Source organism: Theobroma cacao, chromosome 6, assembly GCF_053813885.1.
Source record: "Theobroma cacao isolate CCN51 chromosome 6, ASM5381388v1, whole genome shotgun sequence".
NCBI classification, from domain to species: Eukaryota; Viridiplantae; Streptophyta; class Magnoliopsida; order Malvales; family Malvaceae; genus Theobroma; species Theobroma cacao.
The window spans coordinates 18,140,209-18,156,436 of NC_142644.1; the positions used below are offsets into that span (position 1 = coordinate 18,140,209).

The following is a 16,228-nucleotide window of genomic DNA, read 5'->3' on the forward strand; positions in this document are numbered from 1 at the left end:
TTTTGTGACCATTGAAGTGCTGTCTGACTGCCTGAAGGTAATATTTTTTCTTGTACTAATTTGATGATTAATTATAGCTAATCGCATTCCAAAAAATATTTTGAAAACATAAAACATGTTTGGCAAAGATAATGTTGCTTCATGTTGGAATTGTTGTAGATATAACAATAATGAAAGTTTTAAGGATAAAAAATAACAATATATTAAGTAAATTAAATTAAAAATTTTTAAATATGGATGTTAAACAAATATTATTTAATCATATCTAATAATACTATTAAATTAGAATTATTTAATCATATTATAGTTTAATATAATTTAAATAGCATAATAATCATATAAAATATTAAATTATATATAATTATAAAATATTAATTAATTAATTATTGAAGACTACAATTCTATACCACATTAATTGATCTGATTTAATATTAATAATTTCATAATATCAAATTATTTAATATAACATAAAATAATTTCATAATAATTGTAACTATTATAGTATTAATATTCTATTAGTGAATATTATTTCAATTATATAATATTATTGTTTTAAGTAGTACTAAATAACCAAATAATTTTATTAACTCACTTATACTAAATAACATTATATAATCTTAAATCGTTTAATATTAGATTGAACTATTCATTAATAATAATAAATAATATATATTTAAAATTTATATCAATTATTTTATTGAACAATATTATTTCATAATATATTACTTAATATTTTTTTCAAATATATCTAATATTTTCAATAATTTCGTATAATCTTAAAATTGATTGAAAATGTTATACTATTATTTTATTGGTACTCATTATGTAATATGTTTAAAACTTTATATATAACAATTTGTCTTAAAATTATTGAATATTTAAGTAAATTATTTTATATTAAATTTAATATTATTTTATTTAATTAATTTAGTTCATAATTTTTATAAACAATTTTAATTTATAGATACTATTCACTTACGAAAAATGTCAAAAACGGGAAACATTGTTTCTGACAACCATCAAAGCCAAAAAAGTATATATTTCAATAAAGATTATTCCAATACAATTAGAAATTTTATATATAAATGAATAATACATTTAATAAACAGTACTTAAAAACATAATAAAAAATATATCCCTTTCTATAAAAAAAAATTTTACCAGCATAGATAAATAATGCACCATTCCAGTAAGAATACCAGCTGCTAAAGAGTAGAGATCCATGAATAATTACTTACATTTAACGCGAGAAAAATGTGCATACAAAGGGGTTCACCGTTACTTAATGCAAAATGCCCCAAAAAAAAATTTTACCAGCATAGATAAATAATGCACCATTCCAGTAAGAATACCAGCTGCTAAAGAGTAGAGATGCATGAATAATTACTTACATTTAACGCGAGAAAAATGTGCATACAAAGGGGTTCACCGTTACTTAATGCAAAATGCCCCAATCAACAAAAGTACTGCAGGGCCTCAAGGAAACATGATGAAAATGGAAACAAGATTATGTACACCAGCATTGTTTCTTCCATGACCCATCTCGTCCCCAATCATTCTAGTTTCCCTTCAGGAATCTCCTTTTGGAAATACCAGGAAGACAACAACAATCACTAAGAAGCTCTCTTAACAAGCTGCCTCTAGACTAGACCTGCTTTAACTCGGATGCCGAGAACCAAGTTGCAGAAGTTCCTCCGATAAAACCAAAAACACAGTCAAACCCTACAGGAAATGGACTCAAATAAATAGCAGTGATCAACATGTAAATTTTGAGATCGAATTCAGAAACATAATTCAATTTATGATCTATCTAAAAATGGTTACGCAACTTCTTCATCTTTTTTTAATAAGGAACATAATTTCCCAAAGAGAAATTCTTATCATTATCGGTAACAACATTTGGGGTATTCTAATCTTAAAACCTAATAGACAAGTGAAACAAAGTCTACAACACCAGAAAACAACATGCCAGTCTGACACTTGACAATCTCTACACATAACTCATATCTATGCAATGTAAAGAGCAATGAAGAAATAAAATAAGGGGAAAATTAATGGAACAGGCACAGTTACAATTACTCACAAATGCATGGAGAAGAAGTTTGGTCTGGAAATTGTCATGATCGTTTTCTGCTTCGGCTCCCAGGACCAGCATATGTCCTCATACTGATGGACTCAGCTGAATTGTGCAACTCTCTCTGACCAACGAAAGCACTTCCTCGGAATCCATGAGATGAAGCATGATGAGGAGAACTTGGCCCACTCCCCCTGACGGCTTCAGTCTCCAAAGTCTTAGCTTCGTCAGTCAGCATTGCTAACTGTTTTAACAGAAGTTGTTAAGTCTCCAAAATAAATTTCATATCAGAAAGAACTTGATTATATCATGAACCAGCAAAGAGAAATATAGTATTGATTGTGTCTATATCCAAGGACCAATCAAATAGAATATGATCATATTCCACCAAGCATGTCTTGTCCAAAGAAAAAATGGAAAGCAATACTCCTATCCAAAGTGCATAAATCAGAGAACTAACAGGACAATTCTCTGACAAAGTTGGTACATGGAGTTTGCAACTCGTAGTATGGGAATGTCCAAAAATATGACAGGTAGGCCAGTCTAACAGAAAATGTAACTTTTATCTGAGCTATGTTAAAATTAGGAGAACCTGCTATACCAAACAACTCAGTTTCATTCTGTACCCGAATTTCATTCTCTTTTAATCGATCCTGAAGTGCATTGATGGCAGGACTTAAACTGCAAATTATAAGAAAGAACATAAGTACAAACATAAAAGCAATCACAAATGATTAAAGAGATCTGCATCTGTTTCGAACCAGTATTCAATTAACTTGCACATGGACGCCTGATATGTTGAAGTGTGATGGATAAAAGAAAGAGGATGCACTTTGCCGTCTCTAAGTCAAATGAAGCAAGTTAGAATCGGTGATAAATGATAAGTTAAAGTTAGAAAGTAAAAATACTTATGAATGGTATATTAAATTCATATTAATAAAACCTCATATTTTGCAAGATGGCTTGGTTATATGCTGCCCGCTCCTCTTCATATAGTACACGTTGCAAATCCGTAAATGACATTAATGGTGAGTCAAGATTAACAAGAGATGATGTTGGCAAAACATGAAGAGGAATTTCTTTCCTGACATACTCTGCACCACTGTCAGCAAAAAAAAAAAAAAAAACAAGATGAGGATTGCTCTGTACAAACTCCAGATAGAATAAGACAAAATTGATTAGCACAAACTCCAGATAGAATAAGACAAAATTGATTAGCAGATGAAAATGCACCAGAAAAATATATGCAAGTGTAGGCACATGCCAAAGCACACATGGATGCATTTGTGTGTTTTTGTGTATATGCTAGCCAAATTATCTCCTTTGCACAAATTCAAGATCTCTGAGTGACAATTCCAAAAAGGTATCATGAGATCAAGTACATACTCATTTATACCTCATGTCCATGTTTGAGCGGTGCATGGCTTCTTGCATGCTTTCTGACATATCCATGGGGTCAATATCAACAACAGCATTCTGTATATTACTAGCATTATAGTTTCCTTCGCTTTGCTCTCTCCCTAAATAGTTGGCATCAGCATTAGCGAAGAAACCTCCCAAGTCAACAGACCGTCCCCCACCCTGGTCCAATTCCATATGCAGCAACATTGAAAGAGAATCATAAGGAACAACAAGCATAAAATATGACACAGAGCATAAAAGCATGAAACAAATAATAAGTACAACAACAAACTTAAGAGTGGTCACCACTCTTGTAAAACACATCGTCTAGATACCCAGCCATTTTCACCACATTAGTACAATGAAAAATAAATACCATATCTTACCTTAGGATAGTTCTCCAAAAGAAGCAAAAACCTCAATTATAATTTAAAAGCTAAATGTATCGCATTGCATTCATAATGTTCTATTCCCAGCAAACATGCAGACAAGACATTACAATATAGTTTTCAAGCAACTAAGTATACTTCAATTAGGCTTTCTCCTACATAGAAGATAGAAATGGACCTTGGTTTATTGACCTTATGGAGTATATGATCTTAAATACAGCACAATGGTGCAATATTATCTATACAGCTGATCCTGCATGGTAAAAAAGGTACAGTTTGTTGTTTTCTGTTGTAAGCTTTCTTCTCTGCAGACATAGACAGCAGGAATAGCCCAGTGCTTGCCTTGAAGTAAAAACCTTTTTCATTTTTTCCAAAAACATAATTCCTTAGTGAGGAATTTAGAGAGACCACTATGAGATACCATATACTAGAGACAAGTTAAACAAAGCAATAGCAAATCTAAACAATAACCACCTCTTTTATGCCAAGCTAAAATCAAGTGCAGCATAATATCAAATATGTTCCATTCCATTACCTAAAACATTCCTTATTCCCTCTTCGTTTTGCTGGTTTAAGAGTCCTAATATTTAATAAGATATATGACATATTTTAACTTCGTAATCAGAAATGGTACCTTACTGGATACCAGAGTCAATCTGGAATCACCAGTGTCTTGCAGAGGACTATCTACTTTTGCAGATCCCAATGTCACCAATGGATTTTCAGAAGAACTTAAAGATGACTCAAGATCGATGACTGAACTTCTATTCACTGGAGATAAAGCAACAGGTCCTGATGCATGACTCTGCTTCCCATCTGATGACTGAAAAGCAATGACTTGGATTCTTCCCACCTGAAATTAACAAAATTTTATTTTGACCTTTGCAGGGTTAAAAATACTTTTATAAGATAAGTTTTAATTTATCTATCATCCATGAAGCACTAACCTTGTTTGTATCTTCACTAAAACAAGAAAATATTAGTCCAATAAATCCAGAATCTAGAAGTTGATACATTGCCTGAGTCCGCACATCTGCAGAAAGTAGGGGATGGGAGATACTTTTAAGTGTCCAGCAACCAATCATAAATATGCAGCTATCTAAAAAGAAATAACTATAAGTAGTCTTCAGTTAAAATAAATGACCAATAAGGTCAGTTCAATACTTCAGAATTCCAATTGTGCTTATAGCAGAGATTGATCAGAACAAATGAAGAATCCTCTTCTTTAGAGCCTTGTTTCACAACAAGCAAGCACTCTAAAGCTCAGCTACACAGGTTCAAATTTAGGGAGTGTGATTCCACACTTGCTAGGTTTAAACTTCCAGCTAACAAAAATAAATAAAGCATCCGAATTGGCATTTAATGTGTTAAATTTAAAACACAGCCAATTAAAAAGGAGAGTGTACCAGAAAATTGTATAACTTAGACATGCAAAATGGCTAATCATTCTTCCATTCAATAATTCATGATACAAAATAGTAATAAATTCACTGAAGAGAATAGTGAATACTACTTAGGATTTTAAAAAGTAATTGAAAGTGAAGTGAAAATTTTCACTTAAAACTCGAAGAAAACAGCACAGAAAGCTGAAGCACTTTAATAAACATTGATTTCAACTCATAAAAAAGGTAAAACAAATCACATCAGTCTCCTAGATATTTCGATGTAGAGCTTCAAACAGACAAATATATTTCTCTTGGAAAAAAGATGGAGCAACAAATTAATTTTACAAAAAGAAAACTAAAGTTCAAAGCTTACCAACATGAGAAGGAAGAACTGTTATATGAGGATGTGAATGGTACCACCCAATCACTCTTGTTGTTCTGCCAGTTGATGCCGTCATTCTGTGCCTTGAAGTTAATTTCACAACAAAACTAACAACCTCGAACATATCACTATGCATCAGAACATGCAAAAGATATTTATATTCAAAGTTATAGTAGCTCTACATTTTCATACCAAAGGGGTTAGAAGAGCATTGATTTTATGTTAGCACTTCAACGGCTTTCGGCGAAAGCCGGCAAGCAGAAAAACTATCATGCCACATTAAACATCACAAGCAGATTTATAACTATAGCTTCACATAATTACATAAATTATTAACTTGATACCAGAAATATGTCATATTGCACAAAACAAAAAAACCATTTCTTTTTGACACATATTAACAAATTACAAGGTTTGAATCATTACTAAAGAACCACAGTAAATGCCGAAGCAAGCATCTTGAAAATTAACTTCTATATTGTAATGAAGACCAAATAATTTTAAAACCAAGATGGAATAATTGCACAAAGACTAAGGATATATCAGCTTGAGCTGATGCAGCTGCCAATTGTTCAGGATTTGTCTCAACTCGGTCCTTCCGCCGATCTGATCGTGATTGTGGTGATGCTCCCCATATCAATGCAGTGACATTTCCATCTTTTGAGTACTAAAATTTGCAACATTTCAACATAGTATCATAAACAAAGTCATATGAGAAAAGGGAACAGAAAAAGACCAATGAGAAACCATCATATTAAAACTCTGTAATACTCCTTGGTAGGAAACCAAAGATTACTATGATCAGATTGTTCATCAGTTATTGCCTGTATACAAGAGTTTCAAGTTCCTAGTACAGTATTTGAGTAAAAATACTAATCAGATGCATAGTTCCACAAAGTCAAAATGAACAAAAAGGTGGATACACTTCCAACATTATTTTTGTGAAATACATCAAACATACATTTGAAACCATGTTCAACAAGCCCCAATATAAAGAATGCCAGAACTGGAACGTCCGCATCAGTGTGAGGGAAAAAAACACAAGCATTCAAATAAGCTCGACACAAAGAGTAAGGTATTAACTTCTTTAGCTAATCTGCGCTAGCCAAACTGAAGTAGAATTTGTTAAAATCACAGTTCAGTAAACAAACAAAATACCTAAGATGTAAACAACTTCTCAACATCTACAAAGCATTTCAGGCTCCAATAGCAACAAGACAACCTTGTTAATTTACATATATACAATATAAGTGGCATTAAAAAGGACATAAATTAATTGACTTGAAAACCCCAAATGACGTTGAATCGAAACAAGAAATTTTCAAAACTAATAACTTCTCTTTTTAGTGAAGAGGAATGAAGTAATAACTAAGAACACCAAAGTCTACACGAAATCAGGGAAAACCAACAAAGCCAGAACCCCAAAATCCCACTCCAGAAACCAACCAGAAAAGCACAAAAAACACACCAATCAACTTCAATTTCACTCTCAGTAAAAGCACAGAATGTGATAAGGAAAAAGATAAAAATGAACTTTGAAATCAAATATAACCGACAACAAATAAATGAATGAATGAATAATAAAAGCTAGTACTTGCAACTTCAATTCTGCTCTTACTAAAAGCACACAAGTTTATAAAGAAAAAGAAAAGGATAAAACTTGAATTCGAATATAACCCACAGCAGATAACCAAATAGAATAGAATTTGGAAGAATACAATCAAATTTTGACTAAAATTTTAAAAACCCCTATCAGCTAACAATTTAAAAAATCCAAGGTATTTCAAAGCTAATCCCCATATTAACATCAGCACCATATACGAATTACATTACGAAATAATCCCACAATTAAAAGTCAAAAATAAAAAAGCTTGGATTTTGGGACAGGCGATTTATGTAAAACCAATTACTAAAAAAAAAAAAAAATCAAACAAACCTCAATATCACCGAGAAGAAGACCCATGATCTCTTCAGTTTCAGTAGACAATGCATGCGTGAGACAAGTTAACCAAACATCCTCAGACATTTTCACACATGTTAAAGACATTTCTGTTTATGAGTACACCACCAAAAATTATATAGATAAGTTTTCTTCTCTAAAAAAAAAAAAACTGTCTTCTTCTTTCTTTTTTTCTTGGCTCTGCTTCTGCCTCTTTAAGAAGATCTTTGGAAGATTTTCACTTCTCCGAAGAGACTTCTTTTTCCTTTGGGGCGAAGGATCTTACGGGACAGGAAAGTATAAAGGGGAATAGAGTAGAGTCAGTTGTAATTTATTTGTTTACAACCATAAAATCTAGACCGTTGGATTTCTTACATTAAATCCATTCCTTCGAATTCCTGCGACCCCATCATTGTTTTCAACGTTTTTCTTTTTGCATTTGATGATGATGCTATTCACATTTCTTTTTCTAAATTAAAATCTTTATTCTTAAATAACGGTGATTTTTTAAACCTATTTTTTGAAAATTAAAAATTTTAATCCCGTAAATTCAAAAAAACTCTCAAAATACTTTAAAAGATACTTTGGTCCATTTTATTTCAAAATAATGTTTTTAGTCCATTAATTATTAACACCATTAATCAACAGTTAAAAAAAATTATAACTAATACTACATAAATATTTTAGGATACAAATGCCTTTTTAAAAACACCTACTTATGTTCCTTTCTAAAACTTAATAAAATTTATTTTGATATTAATAAAATTCAATATTTGACAAAAAAGAAAAAAACTTCATGTTTTATAAAATTTTAAAACGAGATTTGTGAATGTGGTAATTTGTTGCACTTTAATACTTAATAAAATTCAATATTTGACAGAGAAGATATAAACTTAAAATTTTTTGTATATAATAATCAAATCAAAATCTTTTTATGTCACCCTATAAACCTTAGTCTCAAAGAACAAATTTTGGGCCAAATTATTTTAATAAAATTAGTAATCACAAGTAAAAAATTAATCTCTTGACTTGATACTATCAAATTTGAAATATCTATCATTGGCCAAAAGATTTACTTTTTAATATATTTTTTTCAATAAAAAAAATTCTCAAACTGTTGAAAAAATAAAGAGTTTAATGATAATAGATTTTACTTCAAGAAAGAAGTTTATAGTTTTAATGCATATATGACTTCAAATTTTCAAGCCTTTAAATAAAAATGTTTTATGTTTTTTTTTCTTATTAAGGTTTTTAAGGGATTGATGAGTAGTTTCTTTCAAAAGAAAATATGTTTAAATTAAAAAAATAATATAAAGGATATTTATGTTTTTAAACATTTATGTAATATTGGGTTTAATTTTTTTAACTATTGACTAACGGTGTTAGGACTAAAAATATCATTTTGAAATAAAAGGAGTTAAAGTGTCTTTTTAAAATGTTTTGAGGGGGCTTTTTGAATTTTATCCAATTTTAATACATGTCAATGCAATGTCGATGTCTACATGGTCTCACATCACAATCGAATTTCATTTTTTTAAATATAATGTTTTAAAAAGTTCTTTAACTATTTAAAAAGGGTTAAATAAATCTTTATTCTTTTATTGAGTTCATTCAAAAAATTTATAATTTTATTTTGAATCAAATAAGTTTTTATGATTAAATCTTAACTAGTTGTAACTAATTAAAATATTACTTATCATTTTATACTTATGTATCTTAACATAGCATTGACATGATGTAAATGGTGAAAAATATTTAATAATCATGTCATCTTATAATATTAGTATGTGACATTATCATCCATTATGACAAATTAACCTATCACGTTAAGGTTATATGATATAAAATGACAAGTATAATTTTAATTATAAAAATTTATTTAATTTAAAATAAAAATATAAAAACTTAATTAAATAAAATAAAAAAAAACTTATTTAAAATTTTTAAAACAATTTAACAACATTATTTTTAAGTTGGATATATATTTTTTTAGTATTTCATGTTTTGATCCTTGTTTCTTGGCTTCTCACAACTACTATCTATCTAGCAAAACTAATCAAGTTTCGAACAAAGCATCAATTATGACGCAAGGCAACCAAGCCATAACTTAAATATTTTTTCATTGGTTACCACTTAGAGATTAGATTCTCTAGAACACACTTAACTTTCTTCAACAAATACAACAATATTGAAACCTACTCTTTTAATCACTATTCCATTCCCTCACTTCAAAAAGAAACCCTATTCCCTTTTTTAAGATCTCTTATCCAAGAATTGATCAAAGTATTTTTTCTCTAACTAGGAGTTGCAAGATCTCTTGCTTTGTATTATTTTGAGATTTTTAAAAATTTCTCATAGTTGTACAGTATTGTGATTGTGTTTGTTCATTTTTGCTAAAAGATTAGAGCTATCCTATTAATACAAAATTAGAATCCTTGTGTAATTTATTTGTCTATTAGGTTTCAACGGATTTGTACCTTGTTATTAAAGACAAATATTACATCACCTTTTTCAAAGCATAATGTCATGAGCCAACCTTATATAGGGCTATGACAGGGTAGAATTGCCAAGAAAATTAAGTCTTTTGTATCTTAAAGGGAGATGTCCCCTTTTAAACATTGTAATGGTATTTGGTGACATCTCTTGAAATGCTTGTTAAGTCTTTAAGGGAAGACCTTTTAGAAAAGAAATTGTCCTTATCTCACGCATTGTAACAACTCTTGGTGAAATACTTGTAAAATCTCATAAACTCTTTATAGGGGGTGAGCAATTGGTAAATTGTTGGATTGTACCTAGTACTCCCTTCGAGCCCACGACAACCTCCGTGATGTCCCGATAGACATTCATTACCCGAAATGCCAACCGAAACCTCGCAAGGCTTAATATCAGTTTTCGCACCTCCCTTGTGAGCAATAATTACTAAACATCATATTTTAAAAGATTATAAGCTATTTCCAAATCGAAACAATAAAAAAAATATTTTCTGTCTCACAATGACATTTTGGTCATTTTTCTCAAAAATTTTGAAGCCTGTTGAAAATATAACACATGGGGGAAAATACACATCTCATAACTAAAAACAAGTTTTTATGTTTAAAACATTCATTTAAAGTGAAATCGTAGCTAATAGAATAAAATAAAAATATTGAATAAAATATTACATTTTCTTACAAAACAATATTTATAAAACGCTACATGAATAATTTTTTACAGCATAAAAGCAAAATAAATTCATATATGTGGTAACACAGATAACCAGAGTATGTAATTTAATTTACAATGACGTGTGGGTCCTTGAATGACCAACGGTAACAAAGGTTGTGGACCTATAATTTCTGAGGGGGCGTGTAAAACCCAACCTTATAAACTCATGTCATGACATACATGCACTGAGTAGCATGTTATTATGCTAGGAAAGTACCTAAGAATAGACGAAACCTGGTATCGTACCTAACGATACACTTGAGTTGATTTAACCTTAAACTAGTTCAAATAGGAATCGTAGGATAAAATTTAATATTTTATAGTCAAAGAATGACTAAAAATGATTGTTCAGAGTTCGAAGGTTCATTTGGGGTAAAATTGGAAATTTTGATGTTTAGGGGCAAAATCGTAATTTTGCCACCCGCGAACAAAATTTGAGATTTTGAGAGAATTTAAATCAAATTTGACAAATTGGAGAATGGTATGAGTATAAGGGATGAAAAATATGTCTATGGGCAATTTTTCAATTTTTTGGGCAAAAATGTAATTTTTCACTTTTACGGGGGCAAAAGTGTAAATTTTAAAAATTACTCCACCGAGACTTTGGATAAGTCTGAGAATTTTATCTAAGCTATGGATATGTGGGACAAGTGTATGGTGAAAATTTGAAAACAAATGGATGAAATTTTAAAAATGGGCCAATGGGAAAATGACACGTGGCATTTTTTAAAATGATATAATATTATTTTAATGAAAAGTCAGCCCATTTAAACCCCATTTTAAGTGCTGGCCGGCCATAAGGGAGAACAGGAGAGAAAATAGAGAGGAAAGGAAGAAAAAAAAGAAAAACCAAAGAGAAACAAGAAAATTCAAAGGGAAATTCGCATTTTTCACCCGTTTACGCGACTAACGGTAAAATTTTTCGACTTGAGCTTGATTTCTACCTTTCTTATGCCTTTGTTTCCATTTAGCATGCTTGAGGAGAGAGATCTAAAAGTGACATCAAGGGCTGGACGAAATTCTAGGGGAGAGATTTTGAAATTTTTAGGTTTTGATTTTTAGTTAAATTGGTAGTTTTAGTTAGGTAAATGTGTTTAGAAATTAAATTGGGCAAGAAAGCATTAAATTTTCACAAACCGAATCTGCAATGAGGTACAATGATGATAATCTGATTTTTATTCTAAGATAAATGAAGAGAAAATGATGAAAAATGGTTAAATGTGATAGAAAAACAATGTGGAAAATTAATCAAGTTAATGTCCCATTTTTGGCCGAATTTTCCAAGGAAAAGAGTGAGATGATTTTGGTGATTTTAGAGGAATATTGGCTGATAATTAATGGTTAGAAATGTTGGAAAGAGAATGGGACAATTTAGAGCTAAGATGGAGCGCGTTAGCAATTTATCGGGTAAAGTGCCAAAAATAGGTTAATACCGCGTTTAAGCCGTTTTTGGCTATTGCATTTCATACCATGCATTAGTATAGGATTTAAGTTAAATATATAGTGATTTAGCATTAATGTGATGAATTGAGTAAATTTTTGCAATGTGTCTAGAAGGAGAGCCTTTTGGTAAAAGCAAGGAAATCGTACCCGACGAGTAGTTATCGGGGCACCTAAAAAGCAATTAGTTTGTACAAACGGTGAGTAAACCTATTATTATTGTGAATTATCTAGAGTTATTTTAAAAATGCTCTTTATGTATTTTATGAAACGAAAATGAGATTAAAACAGGATTTTTGATGTTTTAGAAATAAATGTGACAAAAAAAATATATTGTGTTGATTATGAAATTTAGTAATTGGAGGCTGTTAACTGTCTTGAAAATTATATATTTTCTTATGAATGACTTATGAGATATAAGTATATGTGGCTATATTTTGTAAGTGCATTGGAAAATTTATGTAAGCTGTTTTTACTATGCAGGCTGGATAAATAAATAAAAGCCACGTTATACTGTCGAAATTTTATTAAAATTGGTGGGTTAGTCACTGCAGTGACGAGTTTTCGTGGACTGCCTATTAGAGAGGCACGGTAAACTCGGTTATATAGTTACTCCGGTTGTAGAGGCGAGGAGGGTAACTCCCGGGGTAATATTAGAGCTCACTTCACGTCGAACCCCCACGTGAATGTGTAACTCGGCCAACGCCAAGGAACGACTTGTTTTAAAAATAAAAATGTGTTTCACATGTAAATGTTATAACAACCTTGGCAGACTCGGTTAAATGCCTCGGCCAAGGTATCCTCGAGGATTAGTTTTGGCTTAAGCCTTATTTTCTTTTATAAAAGACATAAGTCTTAACAATTGTCTTGGTAAATTACAAATATTTTATGGTTTAAGAAATAAATTGAAAACATTATGAAATGGTTTGTGATTTGTTGTTTAAACTTGCCTCCCTATTACTCGCCTTCAGATATTTATGATAATGTCTGTTTACTCATTAGGATTGCAAAATCTCACCCACCTCCTTTCCAAACATTTCAGGTCTGTGGTAGCTTGTATATACCCTATTTTGTCGAGAATTCCAGTTGACATCTCTACCACACAGACAATAGGTTTCTAGCACCAGCATTGGGTGTATTTTGGGCCACTTGTCATTGTAACCATTATTGTACATTATAACTTAGTAAATTTTTGTATGTATGAATTTATTTTACTTACACATTACAAAAGATTTTTTACACGTGTTTCTATAAATATTGTTTTATATAAAAATACTATATTTTAATCAATATTTTGAATAGTGATATTTGTCTATAAATCCTTTTTAAAAAAAATTATCTTTGGATTTATTTGAGCCGGAAACGACCGGTAATTGTTTAAAATGGAATGTTTAACAACGATTGCTCACAGGAAAGGAAAGAAATTGATATATAAGCCTTGCGATGTCACCACCCGGAACTCCCCATCGAGCCCCGTGACAATCGCCGCAAAGCCTCGACAAACATTCTTCACCCCGAATGTCGATCGAAACCTCGCAAGGCTCTCGTATCAGCTTTCGCACTTCCCCGGTGAGCAATACTTATCAAATAATCAAAATACGAAGGATTACAAATCATTTCCAAATCATAACATAACATTTTTTTTTTGCTCACAGGGGCATTTTTGTCATTTTTGTCGAAAACCTCGAAACTTGCTAAAAATGTAGTAGGTAAGCTGAAAATATATATTTAATGATTTAAATAAAATTAAGTATCTAAAACGTTCATTTGAAAGCAAATTGTTGACAACTAGTACTATTCAAAAATAATAAATAAAATATTCTATTTTCTCATAAAATAAATTTTTATAGAAATATTCGTAAATAATTTTTCGCACATGAAAGTAAAGTAAAAATTGTATGAATAGAAATACAGATAACCAAAATATAAGTTTTGATCTACAATGACACGTGGGCTCCAATTGACCAAGATGATGTAAGACTGTGAACTCTTACTTTCTATAATGCAGTTCCGAGCTTAGTTCTCGTCCTACTCGACTATCTACAAACTGTCCTGAGCCTGAAAAATGTATAGGAAGAAGGGGTGAGATTTTATAATCTCAGTAAGTAAACAGATACCATCTAAAGTATCTAAAGCCGAGTAAATGGAGACAATTAAAATAAGTCATCATACCGTAATTTCACTACCTTTCAGTTCATTTCAACAAAATAAATCAATCCATATAAATCGAGTAATCAACTTGGCTTATGAATTTCTTAAAACTTTGGCTCGTGCCAAAACTCATACTCGGTGATACCTTGCGCAGGGCATCCAACCGAGTCCGCCAAGGCTGTTAAAATTTTGTATACACTTAAAATATATTATTAGTTTGAGAAAAATACAGCCGTTCCTTGGCGTTGGCTGAGTTCCCCTTCACGTGGTGGTTTGGCGTGAAGTGAACCCTAAGCTTTACCCCAAGAGATACCCTACGCGCCTCTCCGTTCGAGGTAATAATATAATGGAGTTTACCGTGCCCCTCTAATAGGCTGGTCCACGGAACCCCCTCTGCAGTAAATAATTAATATATACTCCACCAATTCAATAAAATTCTTTCTAGCGTGGCATGGCAATTTATCGTAATCTAGCCTCTCAAGGCTGAATACACAATATAAATAATTCTGACACCAAAATCATTTTAACCATTCATGCTCATATATTGTCATAAGCCATTCAATTTAAAACCATAAATTTACAACACAAGCAGGCAATCTCCAATTACTCTATTTCCAAAACCAATATTCGATTTTTCAGAAAATTTATAAAATCACAATTTCTCTTAAAACATAGCAATTTACCATTTAAACCCATTTTCTATAAAATCACACAATTGTATAAAACTACTATAGATAATTAAGACGATAATAAGTTTACTCACAGTATTAAGAGTAGAAATACTCCTATCTTTCGCCCTCCGGTGCAGTCTCTTACCCGAAACAATTGACTCACCACCTATCCATAATCCATGACACAAAATTCAATAAATTGTGTCAATTTATCATAAATTATTTCAGGCTCTTATCCATGCGTATGCACTAGATAGGATTTGAAATGTCTAAACAATCGCTTAATTGCGGTGTCCGACCTAACTCGCCTATACACGGTGTAAATTCCTAAAATCCCCAATTCGACTCCAATTCCATCCATTTCAATTTCAATTATCCAATTATATCCACAATACCTCAATGACTGTGAATTTGGTCCAATTTATCAGTTCGGACTATAAATTACGCTTTTACCCCTAGTGGGTAAAAATTTCAATTTATTACACCGAAAATTCCTATTTAATTTCAAACCTCATAATTCATCATTTTTCCACCCAATTCTCTTAAAATAAAGTCAACCTCATCCTCACATACCATTGGCCAGATTCGGCCTAGAGAAATTCATGGAGAAGATAATATTTTTCTTGTTGTTTTGCTCATAAACATGCTAAACTAACACTAAACACTAACATAGCTCAAAATCAAATTTATCTAACAACTTTCTCTCTCTAAACCCATATGACCAGAATTGAAATCATCCTCAAATCACATGATTCAACCATGGAAAATGATGGGAAATGCATGGGAAAGGTAAAGCACAAGACAAATTTAAGAAATGTTACCTTTTTTTCACTTGATTTTTGAATTTTCACCTATTGTCCCTTTAAATTTCTTGGCTAGGGTTTTATTTTCTCCTTTCTCTCTCTTGTTTCTTGCTTGGCCGAATGTTGAAGAAGAAGAATGGGTGGGCTGATTTTTTTTTATACTTTTTTAATTAGTTTAATGAAAAAAAATTATTTTATTCATATTTTGAATATTTTATTAATTCATTTTTTTTTCTAGCCATCCATTTGTCCTACTTTTTCCACCATGCATTCCCTTTGACTTATCCAAGTCTTAAGTGAAATTTTCAGAATTTTCCAAAGTTTTGGTGGAGCAAATTTTTCAAAATTACACTTTTGCCCCTAAACTTTTCAAAAATTACATTTTTGCC

General features: G+C 31.0%; 1 protein-coding gene across 2 annotated transcripts; it reads right to left on the reverse strand.

Annotated features, from left to right (window-relative positions):
- Window positions 1-1,217: 1,217 nt before the first annotated feature.
- Window positions 1,218-7,886, reverse strand: BRCC36A (Mov34/MPN/PAD-1 family protein). Of its 2 annotated transcripts, XM_088807221.1 has the most exons (11): window positions 7,568-7,885; window positions 6,172-6,298; window positions 5,623-5,709; window positions 4,812-4,897; window positions 4,499-4,717; window positions 3,471-3,655; window positions 3,018-3,176; window positions 2,836-2,916; window positions 2,701-2,755; window positions 2,084-2,318; window positions 1,218-1,722 (listed from the first exon to the last, which is right to left on the reverse strand). In XM_088807221.1, the coding sequence occupies exons 1-10, from the start codon at window positions 7,676-7,678 to the stop codon at window positions 2,118-2,120; spliced, it is 1,311 nt and encodes a 436-aa protein (XP_088663347.1). In that variant the 5' UTR covers window positions 7,679-7,885; the 3' UTR covers window positions 1,218-1,722; window positions 2,084-2,117. The 2 variants fall into 2 exon arrangements, with proteins under 2 accessions (XP_088663347.1, XP_088663348.1); XM_088807222.1 differs by lacking the exon at window positions 1,218-1,722 and having other exon boundaries at window positions 2,159-2,318; window positions 2,667-2,755; window positions 7,568-7,886.
- Window positions 7,887-16,228: the final 8,342 nt, after the last annotated feature.